Raw genomic sequence first — 19004 nt, forward strand, 5'->3', positions numbered from 1 at the left:
TTACTGCAATTTGAAACAAGAATTTAAATTATTCTAAAGTAACAAGTTGTTATTTTAACTTGATATTGTGATTGAAAACAATGGAGAAATGTGGCTCTTTAACTGGCAGTTTTTTCTTGCATATTGTGAAATAATTATTAGTTTTAAGTTAAAACTCACAAATCAAGATTAATGAACTTAAAAATCAACGTTTAGACAACTTGTTTCTTGTTGTTAAATCAACTTCATGAACTTTAATTTCTGAGTTAAAACCAAAACAATTTTCTTGTTGACTTATTATTGTTATTTTCCAGGCAGCAGGTGGACTTTCGTTTCCAAGTTAAACCACCTTGAAATGTTTTTCAGTGCAGAATAGGTGTAGACTTACCGGTTTGTTGTTCCAGATGGAGGGTGGTGAGCTGGTTCCTTTGCTGATTGCAGCTGGTGGGGGAGGAAACGCCTACCTGGAGGACCCGGAGTCCAGTCTGGACCAGATGCCTCCAGAGCAGTTTGAGAACAGCACCGCGGCCCGCGGCACCAACGGTCAGACTGGAGCAGCAGGTAGGCCGCCAATAAATCTGAGTTTTATACCTTTAATAGCATTTAATGTTATGAAAAACAAAAAAAAGGGGAAAAAACCGCAGTCATAACAAACCTGCATTGGGTCAAAACCAACCATTTACTGCGTTTATTCTGAGTGTTTCTGATCACCTGAAATGTAAACAACCAGGATCTAATATTGAACAAAGAAGAGACCAACCACTTCCTTCCTACATTTCGTTTCAGCACAATATCAAAAATTTCTATTTCAATCTCTGAACTTTGTCAGTTCGTTTTGATGTTGTGAGCTTTTCTCAAGGCTGTGCAGCTGTTTGGTCTCATTATCCTGGGCTGTCATTGCATCATGCATGACTGAATGCTACAGCCTAAATTATTAAATATTGCTACAGGCTCTGCTGATTTTTGACATGTTCTGAAGTTTATGACCCCATAAATTATTTTCCTGCTGTTTTTTCTTTTGATTCCAATCTTCCCTTCCAGGGTTTTATCAAACAAAACAGTTTCAATCCACTTCAGTAATTTAAATAACTTGTTTGCTTGATGTAAACTGGTAGTTAGCAGAAAACAAAAGGGGAAACATTTTTTTGTGCCTAACCTAGTGGATATTTCTTAATATTACTGCACTCTAGTTGTTTATTTTGTAGATTTTTTAAAATAGATATTTAAAAATCTAACTTTTGAATATTAGATTTTTGTTGTTTGATAAAGTATGAAAATGTAAAAAATGTATTTGCTACTTTTTATTCTTGAGTAATTTTACCATGATTTATCGCTTCACTTACTTGAGTTCAGTTACTGTGAGGAACTTCACTGAATTAATAAATATATTTTAAACAAAAATTCACCAGACACACCTGCAGTTTCTGTTAAAGTTTCATAAGTTTTGTATTGAAAGAAACTGATTTTGAAAATTGATTTCATAGCTGTTATTTATATAAATTATTTTCTCTAAAATACAAACATTTTCACACATTTTGCTTTGTTTGATGTAATCTTTAAACATTAATTGACATGTTTTGATTAGTTATTTGGTACCTGAATTTCTCTTTTACCCTTGGCTACTTTTTACTTTTGTTTACTTGAGTAAAAATATGTTGAAGTACTGCTACTCTTACTTGAGTAAGTGTTTTGGGTATACTTGTTGAGTCATGAGGGGTTTTTGTTTCCTGAAAGGTGGAGGAGGTGGTTGGAAGGACACCCCCAGTCTTCATCAGAGCGCCGGCAGATCACTGGTGGAAGGAGCAGTGGGCGGGACTTCCTGTCCGCTGGCTCTGTCAAAGCTCAGCTGGTCAACATATGGTGGGTTTGGAGGAGGAGGAGGAGCCTGCACAGCAGGAGGCGGCGGCGGCGGATACAGAGGTGAGCAGAACCTCTATTTGAGTTGTTTTTTTTGTTTGTTTTGTCTGTTTTTCATCCGGATGAATAAAAACATCCCAAATCCCTAAAAAACAACCAAAAAAACAAAACAAAAAAACACCCAGCCATTTTTTGGCAAGCAGTGAATGGCTTTTGGTGTCTGAAAAATGAGTCATTCCAAAAACCTCCCAATTGTTGTTGTTACCTAGCAACCTCATCAGAGTTCCGCCTGCTACCTAGCAACCCAACCTGAGCACCAGCTTGTTTAGTCAGCTGGTTTCTGTATACGCTGTACAATGGCTGCTGGAAAAGAGAAGTGTTTTGTTGTTGACTTACCATCCAGAAACCACTTGCTGCGTTTTTGTTGGTTGTGCAGGAGGCTCTACTAATGCTTTTCAAAGATGTACAATTGTATAATAGCGCATCTGTTTGGAGCCATTTTCATATAAAAGTGTAAATGTTGATTTTGGGGGGGGTGTGGTCAGCTACATCTTAATTGAATTTAAAGCAACAAGATGCGCTAAAGCAGCTCAAAATGCAGAACGGAGAAGATAGAAATCTTGTTATCTTAGAAGGATTTTGATCAAAAAATGTATTGAACATGTTTTGTATTGGCCATAGAAGCACTGACTGCATCGTCATAAAACGTGGAAAAGTTTAAGGAGTGCAAAAAAATTCATCAAAGCAATAAAACAGATGGAAGCAGAGAAACTGAAACTCTGAATGATTCATGTGCCAAGAGGTCAAGGGTGAAAATGTTTGTGGTTGTAAGTAAATGAGACTCAGAGGGACAATTACAAAAACAAAAGCGGGTTGTGAAATGGAAGCCGGACGTTTAATTATTATGACAGCTTTGTGAGGAGATTTGAACCTTCTGGACTGACATTTTAAATCTAACAGCCTCACATTGTCTGAACTTTCTTCTTCACAGGAGGCGACGCTGCGCTGACAGATGAAATCACCGCCGACGGCCAGAACGGCGTTTCCTTCATTCATCCGATGGGAGAGATTTTCTTACAACCTCTGGCAGGTGAGACTCAAACTGACATCCTGCAACTGTCTAAGAATTACAATAATTAGTGTGCCTTCTGTTTTATTTCTCTATTATGTTCTTTTTGTCTGTCTTAAAGCGAAACTGAAGAGTCGGAATCATAAAAAGCACTAAAGTCGATGCATATCTAAATATTAACGACACCTTGCAGCGATAAGTTGACGTTAAGTGCACTTATTCACCGAAGTTTCCTGAAAACACTTAGATTGCAAATATTAATAAGTGGAAACAGAGGCAAAGCTGGCATAAAAGGCAGCAGGTTAAAGAATGTCACAGCGGGTAAATTAAATAAAAATTGTGTGGCACTGCGGACGACCGTAGCTTCTGTGATTACAGCTGTAACTATGCCAACGTTCCCCAATAAGTGCAGAGCTGCAGAGCAGCTCAGTCAGAAATGCTGCGAGATAATAAAAAATGTTCATGACTGTCCAGAGAGATATAAAAATGTGTTTTCAGTCAATAATTCTTGAAATAAAAAACTAGTTCCACTGGCAGATTTTTTCACTTAAAACAAGAAAAATGTCTTGTTAAAATAAATTTTTATTTAGTATTCAATGCCGCTAAGCATCCTGGGAAATAGTTCCAACTCCTGTCTTTTTCTTCTGTCAGTTTTTTAAGTGCTAACCTAAAATCTCTAGTTTATTCGACTAAAATTAATAAAAAGTTAAAACAACTTACTGCTGTAAGTTTATCTTTCACGTTTTGGTTAAAAATCTAAAACTTGCTAAATGTATTTGACTTAAAGAGTAGAAGATAGTAGACACAACTAAATGCGGCTCAAATGTTTTACAGTGTAGACAGATGTTTTGGTAAGGTTTTGTGTTTTTGCAGTGTGCAGCTTAAACATGATATTTGAGGGATAAAATTAAAAAGTTATCATGTAAACTGAATAAACTTTAATTTTAATCAACAGTTTATTAGTTAATAAGAAGTTCAAGGCGTTTTAGAGCCTAGAATAAGGAGTTATAGCACTTAAAGTTTGTTTAAAAGGGGTAAGACTAGAAAAAGAAAGACAAATCTAATTATCTGAGCCAACTTTGATCCCTTCTGTAACATCGGAACCAAATTAAACCAAAAGTACTTGGTAAGATTTTGTGTTTTTGCAGTGTTTGTGTGCCTGTTCTTCTGTGTCCATTTAGGTTCAAAACCTAAAACTCACAAAATTTATTTAACTTAAAGAGTAGAAGATGGCAGACACAACTAAATGCAGCTCAAATGTTTTACACTGTATGTCCCAACATGTGAAAATAAACTTTGCATATGAAGTTTATCCTTCCAGAAGATTTTCCTGTAAAACTAAACTCATTTGGTCAGTAAACTCTGAAGCGCGCAGCAGCCTGGATGTATGGCGTTCTCCGTTGTTTATGTTGAGATCGGCGGCCATCTGATTCTCATTAAGTCCGGCTGAGGAACAGGAAAGCAGTCGGCTAATTCGCGGCCTCGTGCAGCCGGTTGCCCCCGGCGCCGGCAGACAGACAGACGTCCTTCCTCCCCTGAAAGACGTTATTGTTCTGCTGAGCGCTGCTCCCAAACACAACGACTGGATCAGCAACATAAAACGCCTGCTATGAAAAAAAGCGGGTCGTTATCATGATAATTCAATTTGAAAGCCAATATGTTTATCTGTCATGTGCTTCAGTTGTCCTCTTATCTGTAATTTAGGGTGAAGTTTATTATACGACACAAGACACAAGCTGATATTCCCCTCTGTTGGTGGAGAAACAATGAAGCTCTGTGTTGTTGTAATTTTAGATTTAAAATGGCTATGAATGCATGTCACTGGGGCTGAATGGCAAATAAAGGCAACGCAAACAATTAATAGTTTAACCTTCAGAGGAAATTGATTTTTAAAGAAATGACTAGTTATAAAGTTCAGCAGGAGGTGAAATATATTCAGAAACTCTGTAAATTTTGTTTATTTTATCAAACAAATGGACACATGGATATTTGATTAAAATTTTTAAAATCATTACTATTATTAATTTACAGATTAGTGCATACAAAAAGCATTACTAACAAACAGACGTATGTAAAATTAGAGAACAAAAACATTTAAATAATAACAATAAACAATATGTTTTATTTGTAGGCGCCTTTCTCGACATTCAACATCACCTTACATAATTTAACATAAAAACAGACATAAAATTAAAATAGATAATAAGACTAGATACAAAATAAGACTTAAAAAGATGCAGTTGTAATCAAAGGGTGTCTTAAATTTTAACATTTTAAGACAAACACAGTTGAGTTCGCCATGTGGAGAATAAAAGAGCTGATTGAAGCCTTCAGAAAGGAGATTGCTGCAGCTTATAACTGTGCAGAAAATAGTCTAGGAGTAGAAAATATTTTTTAAAAATCACAAACATGCCCCTGCAAGACCCTGAAGACAAATTTACCCCAAAAGCAGACCGCAAGATGCTAAATGAAGATGCCAAAAACACTAAAATAAGTGAGAACACTGGTTAAAAAAAGAAAAAAAGTCTCTAATCTACGGTAAAATACCTGCATCTGTGACCACCAGAATTTTACCTATTTATACAGATTTTACCGTATTTGCCAATTTTTTACAGTAGATTACAGACTTTTTTTTACAGTGTATAGCTTACAAAAAATAAATTCACTGATAAATTCATGTATAAAAGAGCTAAAAAATATTAGTCATTAATATGTCACCATATAAACATAATAATATGTGTTTTTTATGACAACACAACTATATTATTATATTTAAACCAGTCAGTAAAATAAAATATCAAATCATTTCAAATTAAATAAATGTAATCCCAAATTAAGCAGTAAGATTTCAACATATTCTTCAGATTAAAGTATAATCTTTATTTTATGTGCACATAATTATGTTTAAAGTGAGTCAAAAATGATTTTCTCAAGAATTTTGTAAATATTTGCTAAGAAAATATAAAAAAAACAACAACAATCCAAAAGTAACAGCAAAGTTATGAATGCTACAATTTACATATTGAAATGGTTAATTTTTTAATGGATAAGAAAACTAAATAGATTGTTATTTAAGCTGTTTGATATCCTTGTACATAATAACTGTTGTTCCCTGTTTGAACCAGGCTGTCATGGCGGTTTTTAAGTGTTTTCAGATGTTCTGCAACCTGATCGCTGCAGCTCCCACAAACCATGTTCACCACTCGTTTATTTATCTTGTTTTTGTTTTTTTGGACTGTTTTCATTTTTGAGCCGACTGTGGAGTGGAAAAACCTCATGCAGGAACTCCAAACCACTGGACCTCAGAGCGTCTGTCATCATGTTAAGGAAACAATCGGAGAAACGAGCAACATCTGAGATAAAAATGGAAAACCAGAAAGGAAACAATGAAAACAACATGCAGCTGAAACCACCAAGCATATTCTGGAGAAACAGGAACACGGTTTCTCTCGGTCCGCCTTTAAATCAGACTTCAGCAGCAGTTTTCCTGTCCAAGGCAGTTAAGATTAAACACACTAACATCCATCTTTATCCCTGGTTTCCACTCACTTTCACCCAGTTTAGCTCATAATGTCACAGTTTGTCAAAACGCAGCAAAGTTTCTTCAAACTGCTTTTGTTTTGCTTCAGGTCTGGTTTGTACGATGGACTGTTAGGGCCAGGCTAAGGAAAATAGATAAAATACATAAAATTATGTTGTAAAATTACGAAAATAAAGTCGGAATAATATGAGAACAAAGTCAATATTTCAAGAATAAATTCATAATATTTTGAGAATAATCGTAATATTACCAGAATAAAGTTGTAGAAATAATACGAGAATAAAGTCAAAATAATAAGAGAATAAAGTTATAATATATTAAGAATAATTATGTGATATTGCCAGAATAAAGTTGTAGTAGACACATCAGTAAATACATAATCTGTTGTGTTTACAGATTATGTATTTACTTATTTGTAAAACAAATACCAAAGTATAACTTCACAAGATGCTCAACATTCCTCATTTTACCACAGTTGTACGATATGCCAGCATTCTCAAAATGTTACAACTTTATTCTGGTAATATCCTGACTTTATTCTCATATTTTCGTTTTATTTTTCTTATCCCAACCTTAATACTCCGTCGTCCGGACTGCTTCAGGTTGTTTATTCATCGTTCCAAATACAAGCAGGTGTTTTATCTGTGCTGTTTTTTCATCAGGTATTTAATCTGTGCCGTTTTTCATCAGGTATTTAATCTGTGCCGTTTTTGCTCAGGTATTTAATCTGTGCCGTTTTTGTTCAGGTATTTAATCTGTGCCGTTTTTGCTCAGGTATTTAATCTGTGCCGTTTTTGCTCAGGTGTTTAATCCGTGCCGTTTTTGCTCCTTACAGCCATGGAGGGTCACGGTGAGTGTGAGATCAAGGTGGAGCTGAACTGCAGCCATTGTCGGACGCAGAGCTGCAAACGGGAAGAGGACACTCACCTCGTCATCTGTCTCTGCGACGACGATGAAATCCTGGCCAGCGACAACGTAACGTGTGTTAGTGCGGCAGGTCAGTTTTTACGCCACAAGCACACACTCAAAAAGTTATCTGGTTTCTACTGCAAACATCTTAGTACACTTAAAATAAGACAAAACTAACAGACAAGTAACTTTTAAGCAAGTAACTGTGTGCATATATATTTTACTTGTTACTTTTTATTGAGTTTGGCTCAAAATAAACCTACAAACTGACAAACCAAACCTTTCTATTTTAGGGCAGCTGCCCATGTCGCTGATCCTGGCCGTCGTCGCCTCCATCGTCGTCAGCGGCGTCGCTTTGGTCTGCGCCAGCGTCATCCTCAGTAAGAGACTCCTGCAGCTCTGCGTTCAGTCGGTTCCCTCCTCCTTCCACCGGCTGTGAGCGCCTGAGCTTTCAGACTCTACTAACCACTGGAAGGGCTGAGAAACTTTGAAAATAACCCTTTCAGCGGCCAGAGGATTAAAGGAGCGGAAAGCATTTGCTCTGAGTTAAAGGTTGCCAACAGTCTGAACCTTTTTATTACAGCATGTCAGTCTGCTGATGCTCTCTTTTATGTCGACTCAATGTAAATACAATCCAAAGAGAACGGAGGAGGAAACGGCAGATTAAAGGGTGGTGATTAGAAACCAAAGTCTTATTTAGTGCCTGTAGTTTAGCGATTGTTCTGATGAAAGCATGACATGCTATAAATGTCTTTAGAGCAGAAAGCTTTGACATTTAACTGCAAACCGTTTCCTGGTTACGTACAACCTGAAAATAAACAGCAGCAAATGTCATCCCCCATGATTCAGTGGAGGAAATAATCATGATTATCAGAACGTAAAGATTAAAACCAAAGAGTCATGGCTGACCTCTCACTTGTTTTGGGACAAGGAGAACGAAACTGAAACCTGCAAATGCCATACAGAACAGCACTAATTGCACATTGTGATGTAGGATTTAGGAGAGGGAGTGCCAGAATATTTAAAGTATATATTTTTATGTTGGAGGTTATATCCGGTCCAGTTAGGCAGTAGAATGTATTCAAAAATTGCATAAAATTGTGTTTTTCATAACATAAATCTGCAAATATTTTCCTGTATTTTGAACTTTTTCATATTACAACCAGAAATTTGATTTTGGGGGGATTTTATGTGATTAAGCCAACAAATGGAAGTGCATGAAGTCCAAAAAATATGAGATGCATCCATATCCAGCATCATACACTGCAAAAACACAAAATATTACAAAATAATTCTGCTTAACACTCTAAGACGAAACTAACTCAGAAGTTACATTGAATTTCCTTTTACATCTGTTCTTCTTGTACTTTTCTGTCCTGCAGTAAAATAAGATCCATCCTGTTTTAGCTAAATTTTCTGTTTTTCTTTATTTTAAATCATAAAAATCTGAAAAAGTGATATATCTTTAAAAATAACACATTTTAGATAGTAGATACATTTTAAGAGCTGTAAGTTGTCTTTTTTTTTCTTTCCTAAGTTTTGACCTTTGCGGCTCTAAACGAGTTTTATTTGGCCGACCTGGAAGTAAAAATGATTACTTAGAGTGTACAAGTTGCACACTCCTGTTCTAACAGGACAACAACCCGAAACATGCATCAGGATATGTCCTAGTCAAACCCCAGAAATAAAAAGTTTATAGACATTCTCCATCCAATCTGAGCTTTTCCAAAGAAAAATGAGAAAATCATGTGGATGAAAAAGCAAAACCTGTCAAAACTGAAGCAAAAGGTGGTTCTTAAAAATTGAAATGCATGACATGCTTCCCAGGTTTTTATTTATAAAAGACTGTTTTTCTTTCACCTTATAATTATACATTACTTTGTGTTGATCTATCACACAAAATCCATTCAAAATATGATTATTTTTACAGCTGGATTGTAGCAAAATGTGCCAAAGCTCAAAGGACCTGAATACATTTGCATAGCACTGTGAATATTCATCATGACACGGACCTGAAGACTCTGAACTGATTTCACAAGCCGCTACGCAGTAGAAACCTTTATTAAGTGCAGATTCAGCTGTGCACAGAACTGCATGTGCAGTAAAATAGGACAGTGAGGGATTATTGGGAAAATAAGACCAACTTTCTGACAGCTGCAACATGAAACTGGGAAGGCAGAGCCTGAAGTTTGACTCGTCTGATTCTCAGAGGAGTAATTTTCAGGTTGCATGAAAAGCAGGTTCTCTACTAACAACCTGGGTGAATTTTAAGCAGCTCTGCTGGGGAAACGTCTTTCGGTCTGTTTTACTTAAACTTACAGCCTACACTGCAAAAACACAAAGTATTTCTGATCTAGAATACTTCAGTGCACTTGAAATAAAGGAAAACTAACTTACAAGTAACTTTTCAGCAAGATATTTAAGCTTAGTTTATGTCAGCAATTCCTTAAAATTGATTCAAAAAGTACTTGTTATAAGTGAAATAATCTGTCAATGAAACTATATATTTTTCCTATATAATAAGTTAAAATGTCTTGTTCTGCTAGCAGATTATTTTCACATATAACCGTAATTTTTAATAGGAATTATTAACTTAAAGAAGTTCCTACATCTTATTAAAGTTGCTTGTAGCCCAACATTGTACTCAAGTAAGAGTAGCTCTACTTCAAGATTTTAAGATTTTGTATTTTTGCAGTGTTCACATAAAATCTTATAAGAAAAGTTACATTTAAATCAAATAAACACAACAGATTAAATACTGCATGTACGTCGCAAAGCAAAACAGTGAGATTTAATCCAGATAATATATATTTTTAGTGGAGTTTAACATAACAACTTGCAGATGTTAAAGGATTAAAACTGGCTTGAGGGGCAAAGCACATCACATTTTTCTGTTTTTATTTTGCAAAAAAAAGAAAAAAACATAATGCACAACAAAATTCTCTGTAAAATACGCGGAAGTTTGCGTTTGTAACACAGCAAACTGAGAATTACCAGAGCAAGGTCTTTTTTAAAATTAGTCCAATCAGTTTAGAAAAATCATGTTATGAATAAAAAGAAACTCATCCTTCATTTTGTTCAGTTAAAACTGGAACAATTGGGAATTAAAATAAAAAATGGGTTGAAGAAAGAGGTGTTTGAGAGAAAACTGAGTGTCTGAGTGATGTTTTTAACCAGCTGCATTGTGGGTAAATCTGTGCGCCTGTAAGTAATTAAAGCAGAGAATAAATGACAGATATTTCTTTAAAGTTTTGAGCTGTTTTGTGAATCGGTGACTGTTAAAAGCAGCATGAAATCCTCACGTTCCCTTCAGCTTAATGGTGTCTCTCCACCTGAGCTCTCCCCCATGCAGGGAGGTAGTCTGTGCCCTGGGTGCTCCTCCTCCTCCTCTTCCTCCTCCTCCTCCTCTTCCTCCCGTCCTGCCTTTTCCTCCTCATTTCACCTCCTGCCCGTCCTTACCTCCACCCTCCTCCCGAGTCCCCAGCATCTGCACCGGGCGATGGCTCGACGGCTCGTCCTTCCCCGCACGCCACTCCCCCTCCCTGGCAGACTACCCACCTGCATCGGGGACGTGGGCTGCCCCTCCACGGCGGGTGAGTCCAACCTCACAGGGACAAGGGCGACTAGAAGCGCTAACCGAGGAGAAACCATCCCACATCAGCAGCTCTAATGCTCCCTACACTGCAAAAACACAAAATATTAACAAAATATTTGGTTTATTCTAGCAGAAATATCTAAACCATGTGTCAAACTCGAGGCCTGTGGGCCAAATCTGGCCTGCCGTTGCTTTATATGGCCCTCTAAACAAAAAGTGTATTTAAATTTTAGTTTTTATCTGTTTACTGCGAAGCTATATCAATCAGTCCCTCCAGTTTCTTGTGAATTATCGTAGAAAGTCACACAAAATCACCAAATCCCCGCACTTTTTAGCGCTAATACATCATTGGAAATTTATTGCAGATTTTTCTCAAAAATTGTCAAAAACATTACTTGTACTAAACAACTGCCTCAGCCTCATCCTCAGATTATAGTCCATGATCTACACAGTAGATGATAAAAAGTCACATTCACCATCATAAATAAGCGCAAATATTGCAAATATTTCCAAATTAGTACCACAACACTTTGATTTTTATTACAAAAAATCACAAAAAGAATCACGAAATCCTGGAGGGACTGAAAAGATGTTCAATAATAATATTTAATTTTAAGAAATCATTTATATTTTATCAGTTTGTGGACAGGTTTTATCAATACATTCTGGCACCACCGGCCCTTTAAGAGCATTCATGATCTTGATTTGGCCCAAAACAGAAATTAGTTTTTTTGACACTCCTGAACTAATCTAACTTAAAAAGCTCCTATGTCTTGCTGAAAAGTTACTTGTAAGTTAGTTTTGCTTTTATTTCAAGTGTAAATAAGACATTTGCACTAAAATCTAAACAACAAAACTTGGCAGCATTTTGTGTTTTTGCAGTGTCCTTGATGTTAAATTGGCTTGATGCCCTGCTGTGACTCTACGACGTGGCTTGGTGTCTCCTTGCGTTAACGCTCCTACCCGGGCAGATCAGAGGCTGCCTCTGCAGCTCTGGGCTCCCTGAGAAAGTCCAGGTTTGGACTTTTCTAAAAGCTCCAAAGTAAAAGTAACACCGTTTAACGTCTGGTTCTGCTTCTGTCTGCAGTGTGGTACCGCAGGAAGAACGACCTGCACGCAGTACGACGGCGTCTGCAGAGCCCAGAGTACAAGCTGAGCAAGATCCGCTCCTCCACCATCATGACCGACTACAACCCCAACTACTGCTTCGCAGGCAAGGCCGCGTCGCTCAGCGACCTGAAGGAGGTTCCACGCAAGAACATCACCCTGCTCAGGTTCTGATCCACACACAGACGTTTAGGCGACAGGTGCTCAAGTGGGAAATTTGACCGTTACTTCTGGACAACTGACTTAATGTCACTGCAAGAAAACAAAAAAAAAATGAAAATATATATATATATATATATATATATATATATATATATATATATATATATATATATATATATATATACTTAGTAATATTAATATATACTCTTAGAAAGCTTATTTATTATTAAGTGGGCAGTGATGTACGGATTAAGACACTTTATCAGGGCTTATAATACGAGTGTATTATAAGCCTGGCGGCCCGCCAGGATGAGCGTTGCTTGTTTTGTTTTGTTTTTTAAGAAAATAATAATGAAAAAAATAATCTTAATTTTTTTTTTTCCTTCTTAATCAAGCCAGACTGCAAACTTCTCTGTTGCTCTGAGCGTTTCACTGGCGGAGCACATTGATAATCTCAACAAACAAATGCTGCATTCATGTATCTGTGGTTTGTGTTAAAATATTATTTATGGGGCCCTGAGGCCCTGGTGGAGCTGCTGATTTAATCTGGATTAAACAGAAGTGCACATAACTGACATTAATTTTAACTGTATTTTTTTTATTTGTTGTTTTTAAGATTCTATAGTGGATTAAATAGCGTTTCACTGGAGATATTTTACCGTAACATCTAATTACCCAGTGATATTTTTACATTTCTGTCAACATAACATCTTTTAATATAAAAACACGGTGGATCACCAATGGATCGCCTCGGTACCACCGGGCTTAGCAAGTTTTCTGGGTGAAACCCTGAATAATGTTAACAGTAACACAGAAGAAAGGAAGGAAAAACTCATATTTGTGATAATTTCCTTCTTCACTGTACAATGTTAGTAACGTAGCTGCAGTTTATTTGGATTTAAAGTTACAAGATACCATAAAACAGCACAAAATAGGCAGAATTGAGCAGATTAAAATCTCATTGTCTAAGAATAATTTTGTGCAAAAAATTGTACTGAACAGGTTTTGTATAGACTGTAGACCCGTCATAATCTGTTCAGGTTACCTTTAAAAAACAGACTTTTCAAATAAAACAGATGAGAACAATTAACTTAAACCTAGAGATATAAATGTACCACATAATAAATACTAAAGGCTTCGGGGACATGACAACCAAAGGGGAAAAAGCTAAATTTAAAATTAATACAGATTGAAGGTAAAACTGTTGTCATGTTTGGCAAAATTACAAAAATGTGGGGCAGACACACGATACATTGTAAAAAAAAATTCAAAATGGCCCTTTTTTTTTCCTCCAGAGGAAATAAGGCAGGAACTCTGGTACCACCTGTGTCTATGTTTAGTTTCAGTTTCTTCTAAAAGTTTTTGTCTTGTTTTCTCAGGGCTCTCGGCCACGGCGCCTTCGGTGAAGTCTACGAGGGACAAATTCTGGGATTGAGCGCCGACGGCAGCCCCATGCAGGTGGCAATAAAGGTCAGCTCAAACCGAAGGATAAACCTTTCATAAAACCACATGGACCTGCTCCAAAAAAAAACAAGGTTTTAGGAAGAATTGTGTAAAAAAAAAATCCCAGTTGTGCACCAACTGAGTGAATATTTGTCAAGATATCCACTCAGGTCCACAGCAGTGGGAGGTTGGTCTCTGCCAGCCGTTCTGCTGATTAGGTTCTGTTTTCCGGACTCCTTTGACAATAGCGATAATGCTGCTCTGATTCTGTTGGCTGCAGACGCTTCCAGAGATCTGCTCCGAGCAGGACGAAATGGACTTCCTGATGGAGGCTCTGATTATGAGGTGAGCCCAGCAGAACGGTACCACACTGCGCCGCTACCTCTTAATGCTCCTTTTTACAGTGCACTGATTCTGTCTTATTAATATTATGACCAGAAATCATCAACTAACTATGATTCTAATACAAAGTGTAGTCGGCCTTGTAAAATATAATCACGACAATGATAGATCGCTGATTTAATCTGACCAATAGCTAGCATCATTTTATTAAATTCAGCTAAATGAAATAATATGGAAGCATCTTTCTGTTTTATTAAGGGAATCTGTTCTTTTCCGACTCGTTGACATTATTTACTTTTCCAGAGTTACAGATTTTATTTTAATTAAGACAAAGCCTTACAAATTGAAATATTATTGCAGTGAAAATGTTTTTGCATTCTCTTGAATATGTAAAACAAAAGTTTGACATTATACTGTAATTTTTGTACATATTGGGGAAAAAAACTATTTCATATCTATCCAATGACTTTTACTCAAATTAACAAAAGTCTTCTTTTAATTACTTTAATAGACTTCGACTAAACACAGGAAGTGTTTTCTATGACAGCATGTAAGGGCCACTGTAGATAGAAAACAGGAAGAGATTTCCACCAAAAAATCTTAGAAAATTTGAGTTTAATCTCAGAAATTTTCAAGAAAAAAAGTGGAAATTTCTGAGCTCCAAAAGTCAAAAATTCATGAGAAAGAAACTCAGATTTTTTTTTTTTACTTTTTAACCTTTCCACATTTCCAACATTTCCACGTTATTTCTAGAAAAATTCTGAGATTAATCTCAAAATGTATGTAGTTTTTTGGCAAAAACCCCTCATAAACGGCCCTCATAGTTTTCAAATGAAAAGTGACCGACATGACCGAAAAAAATTCTGGGAAAATTTTCTCAGAATTCTTATTTAAATTTTTGAATTTTGACTTTAATCTCCTGAGATCAGACATCAGAATTCTTTTTTTATTATTGTTATTATATTTTAGTGGCTCTAATGCTCTTCCGTACTTTTGAACACCTTTGGTCCGCAGGTCCAAACTCCTGGGAAACGGACCGGAGCCGCTTGAATGTGGGGATTTATTCTGATCTCACCACAAGTTAGCTCAGTGTGCTCATCCACATATATTATATTTTCCCCTTTACAGATTTCGTAAAGGTTGTAAAGGTTACATGTTAAACACAATTTTCATCTTAGTCTAATTTTTTTAACATCAGAAATTTATATTTTACAGCAAAATCATTTATATCGCACTTTCCTCTTCTCAACCAAACGCCTTTTTTCTCCTCTCAGTAAGTTCAGCCACCTGAACATCGTGCGCTGCGTCGGCGTCAGTCTAAACATCCTGCCTCGCTTCATTCTGCTGGAGCTGATGACCGGCGGAGACATGAAAAGCTTCCTGAGGCAGAACAGGCCGCGAGCGGTACAGCAGCTCTGCATGGTTTGTATCTTTACGTTTGGCCCCTGCTGATCGGAGCTGTGCTGTTTCCAGGGCCAGACCTTTTCTCTCACCATGCGGGATCTGCTGCAGATGGCCAGAGACATCGCCTGCGGCTGTCGGTACCTGGAGGAGAACCAGTTCATCCACAGGTCCAGACTCATGATCAGTCAGAGTGAAAACTCAAACCAATAAAATTATCATGTTCTATCATAATTTGATAAAACAGACGGATGAGGAAGGTTGCAGAGGAGTAATGAGTCTTGTCAGAAGTTTTTATCTAAATATCTGATTAATTTTTATTGATTCATCTGAATCGTTCTTTGTAGAAGCAATTTTACAAAAAAAGTAGTTTTTGTTTAGTTTTTAGTGTTTGAAATAAGACAAAACTAACTTAAAAGTAACATTTCAGCAAGAAATATGAGCCGGTTTTAAGTCAATAATTCCTCAATATTGATTAAAAATGATTACTTCCATTGGCAGATTATTTCACTTTTAACAAAATAAGTGAAATAATCTACCAATGAAGGTTGTTTTTTTCTCTCTCTGAAGTTAAACCAAACTTTTCTTGTTTGAGGTCAGTCAGAAAATTAGATAAAATTTAGTGAGAACAATTTTCATTTTTTAGTGAGAATTTTTATTTGTGACTTTCCATGAATTCAAAGGTTTGCATAAATTTGGTCAGTACCATTTAGAACCGTTTTAAACTGCATGACTTGGGTCAAATCCATCAAACATTTCTCTTTTTATTGTAATTTATGAAAATTTTTTATGACCCACAAAACTTTAAAGATGATTTGCAACATAATTGCTTTGCTACATTATATTTTTCATTAAAATGCCTTTGATTTTGGATTTTTAAGGGTAAAAGCAAAATGCTACTCAAAATGCCAGAAATATTAAGTGGCTATTGTGTTTAAAACTGTTTTATGTAATTATTTGGAGATTACATGTCGAATATAAGTTTTGTTGGTTCAAGTCAGTCAAATCTGTTCCTAACTTTAGTTGTCATCTTGAGATTTCCCGAAACTAAGCAAAACATTATCAGAACCTGTCAAAATAAGAGTTCTTAATAAAGACTTGGCTTTTAAACTGAAGCTAAGTGTTAGCCTGCTTAATCTATCCCAGAAACTAGTCTGTCTGAGTTTTAGAAGGAAGGAAATCTGTGTTCAGGAATTAATTAATTCTAATTTCTTGATCTTAAAAAGTAAAGTACACAAACACCCATTTTCCAGCAAGGAAACTGTTCAAATTAATCATTAAATGCAAGTAATCTAGAGTTGGTGTTAAACTTCTGACTGCACTTGTTTTTTCAGAGACATCGCTGCCAGGAATTGCCTGCTTACCTGCGCCGGACCAGACAGAGTGGCTAAGATCGGAGACTTCGGCATGGCCCGAGACATTTACAGGTTTGGACCTGCAGGATCCACTCTGATTATGCAGCAAAGCACCATCATGTATCTCCTGGGAGCAAGAATTAGCCTGATGGGGGCCTTGTTAGAATAATTGGAAGCTAAATCTAATTTTCCCACAATTGGGCCAAACGTGGAGTTCATGACCTTGTGCTTCAAAATGATGCTAAACAGAGAAATCTGTTTTTCTCAGGGCGAGTTACTACAGGAAAGGCGGCCGAGCCATGCTGCCAGTCAAATGGATGCCACCAGAGGCCTTCATGGAGGGAATCTTCACCTGCAAGACCGACACCTGGTAGGCAGGAATCCACTGAGCAACACAGCTTTATGTCAGTTTGATTTAAAACACGGTTACCAAAGCTGAAAACTAATTACGTGAATTATTTTAAACCATGTTGCATCGTCTTACTGATGATGTTTTGGATAATTCTCTTATATTTATTATCCAAAGTTTGCAAACATGTATTATTGATCTAACAGTATTATTTCCTTAAAGCTACAGTATGTTTTTTTGATTATTTAAGTGACACCTTGTCGTGACAAAATGAAACGGATAATCTGTGAAAAGATCAAGCTCTTCCACTTCCTTGCAAAAACAACCAATCAGAGCCAGGAGGAGGGTCTTAGCGCTGTCAATCAACCTTGTGAACGCACTGCTAAATGTACTAACAACGGAGAAACAACTTACCAGTCCAGAAAAACAGTTTGTCATGCCATGCTAAGATTAGCATTCATGGTAGGCTCTGCTAACAGGAAGAAGCTGTAGCAGAAAGCAGAGAGGAAGTGGGTATGGGACGGGGAGCGGCATGTAAACAAGCATGATTGACAGTGATAAGACCCTCCTCCTGACTCTGACTGTTTGTTTTTAGTTAGCAGAGGAGCTTTTTTTGTTTACCATGCTGTCAGACACAGTAAAGGTTTTAACAAATGTGTAAAAAGAAGTAGTTTTAGCTTTGAAAATTATTTTTATTTGCCATCATGAGTGCAGGCTGCACTTCTAAGTTTAGAAAGTGGCTTAGATTCATTGGTAATGATTCTCATTATGTTGTTTCCTGATTGAACCTTTTATTCTGGCATAAGAAGTGCCGACTTTCATAAGCTACTCAAACTTACTTCTGATTTCTTTAACGTCTAAATGAGGAGTGAAGCTGGAAAAGTTTCTGAAATCAAAACAACCCTCCCGCTTGACGATCTGTGTCTCCCCCTGCAGGTCATTCGGAGTACTGCTCTGGGAAATCCTGTCTCTGGGCTACATGCCTTACCCCTGTAAAACCAACCAGGAGGTTCTGGAGTTTGTCACCAGCGGAGGCAGAATGGATCCACCAAAGGGCTGTCCAGGCCCTGTGTGAGTTTAACATCCTTCCACATGATTATTATATGTCTTGGTTACAATTTTAGTTCAGTTTTCCTCTGAAAAAGCCTCAAGTTCAACAACGTTTGACGGTTTTTGTTTTAATTCAACCTTAGTTCATAAAAAATGTCTAATTTTGTTTGGTTTGGATGGATTGAAATACTTAAATGTGAAAACAGAAGAAAAATTTGCTTTTTAACAGCACTGCATATTCTGAAGATCTCAGTATCAGGAAACAGAAGTTTAGAATCATAAAATGATAAGAATGAAACATTATGAGTTTAGTTGATCAGTTGGTGTCTTTTGTTTTTTAGCTACCGGCTGATGACCCAGTGTTGGCAGCACTGTCCGGATCACCGGCCCAATTTCGCCACAATCCTGGAGAGAATTAACTACTGCACTCAGGTACATCTCTTCTTCTAAGCACATCGCTTGTTAGTTTCTTTTCATTTGTCTGATCTGAGGTCATAGGGCAAAGCCACTCAGACTAGCTAGAGTGATGTAGCTGACATATATCACTGTATCTAGCTCAGTACATAGCTAGCTAGATGGCTATTTAGCTATGCAGCTGTCTGTCTAGCCAGCTAGCCAGAGTGACATAGATGAAGTGGGCAGGAACCTATCTCCAACTATCACTGTTGGTTCCAGTAGAGCAGGGGTGCCCAAGTCCAGTCCTTGAGAGCTACCATCCTGCAAGTTTTAGAAGTATCCTTACTCCAACAGACCAGGATCAGCTCTACAGAGGCCTGATAACGAGCCATTCATTTGGTTCAGGTGTGTTGAAGCAGGGATGCATCTGAAAGTTGCAGGAAGGTAGC

At 37.0% G+C, this 19004-nt stretch overlaps 1 protein-coding gene across 1 annotated transcript in view; it reads left to right on the plus strand.

Moving 5' to 3' along the window:
• Positions 1 to 19004, plus strand: part of ltk (leukocyte receptor tyrosine kinase) — a 49632-nt gene that overhangs the window by 29132 nt on the left and 1496 nt on the right. Inside the window, exons 12-25 of the mRNA XM_015044291.1 lie at positions 384 to 540; positions 1714 to 1899; positions 2828 to 2926; positions 7282 to 7443; positions 7649 to 7735; positions 12038 to 12224; positions 13599 to 13689; positions 13943 to 14007; positions 15279 to 15408; positions 15478 to 15575; positions 16740 to 16832; positions 17029 to 17130; positions 18046 to 18180; positions 18501 to 18591. Of these exons, the coding sequence (XP_014899777.1) occupies positions 384 to 540; positions 1714 to 1899; positions 2828 to 2926; positions 7282 to 7443; positions 7649 to 7735; positions 12038 to 12224; positions 13599 to 13689; positions 13943 to 14007; positions 15279 to 15408; positions 15478 to 15575; positions 16740 to 16832; positions 17029 to 17130; positions 18046 to 18180; positions 18501 to 18591 (1683 nt within the window). The remainder of the gene's footprint in view (positions 1 to 383; positions 541 to 1713; positions 1900 to 2827; positions 2927 to 7281; positions 7444 to 7648; positions 7736 to 12037; positions 12225 to 13598; positions 13690 to 13942; positions 14008 to 15278; positions 15409 to 15477; positions 15576 to 16739; positions 16833 to 17028; positions 17131 to 18045; positions 18181 to 18500; positions 18592 to 19004) is intronic.

The sequence above is a fragment of the Poecilia latipinna genome, unplaced genomic scaffold (genome assembly GCF_001443285.1).
Source record: "Poecilia latipinna isolate Pla-1442-1.1 unplaced genomic scaffold, P_latipinna-1.0 Scaffold667, whole genome shotgun sequence".
In the NCBI taxonomy this organism is placed as follows: domain Eukaryota; kingdom Metazoa; phylum Chordata; class Actinopteri; order Cyprinodontiformes; family Poeciliidae; genus Poecilia; species Poecilia latipinna.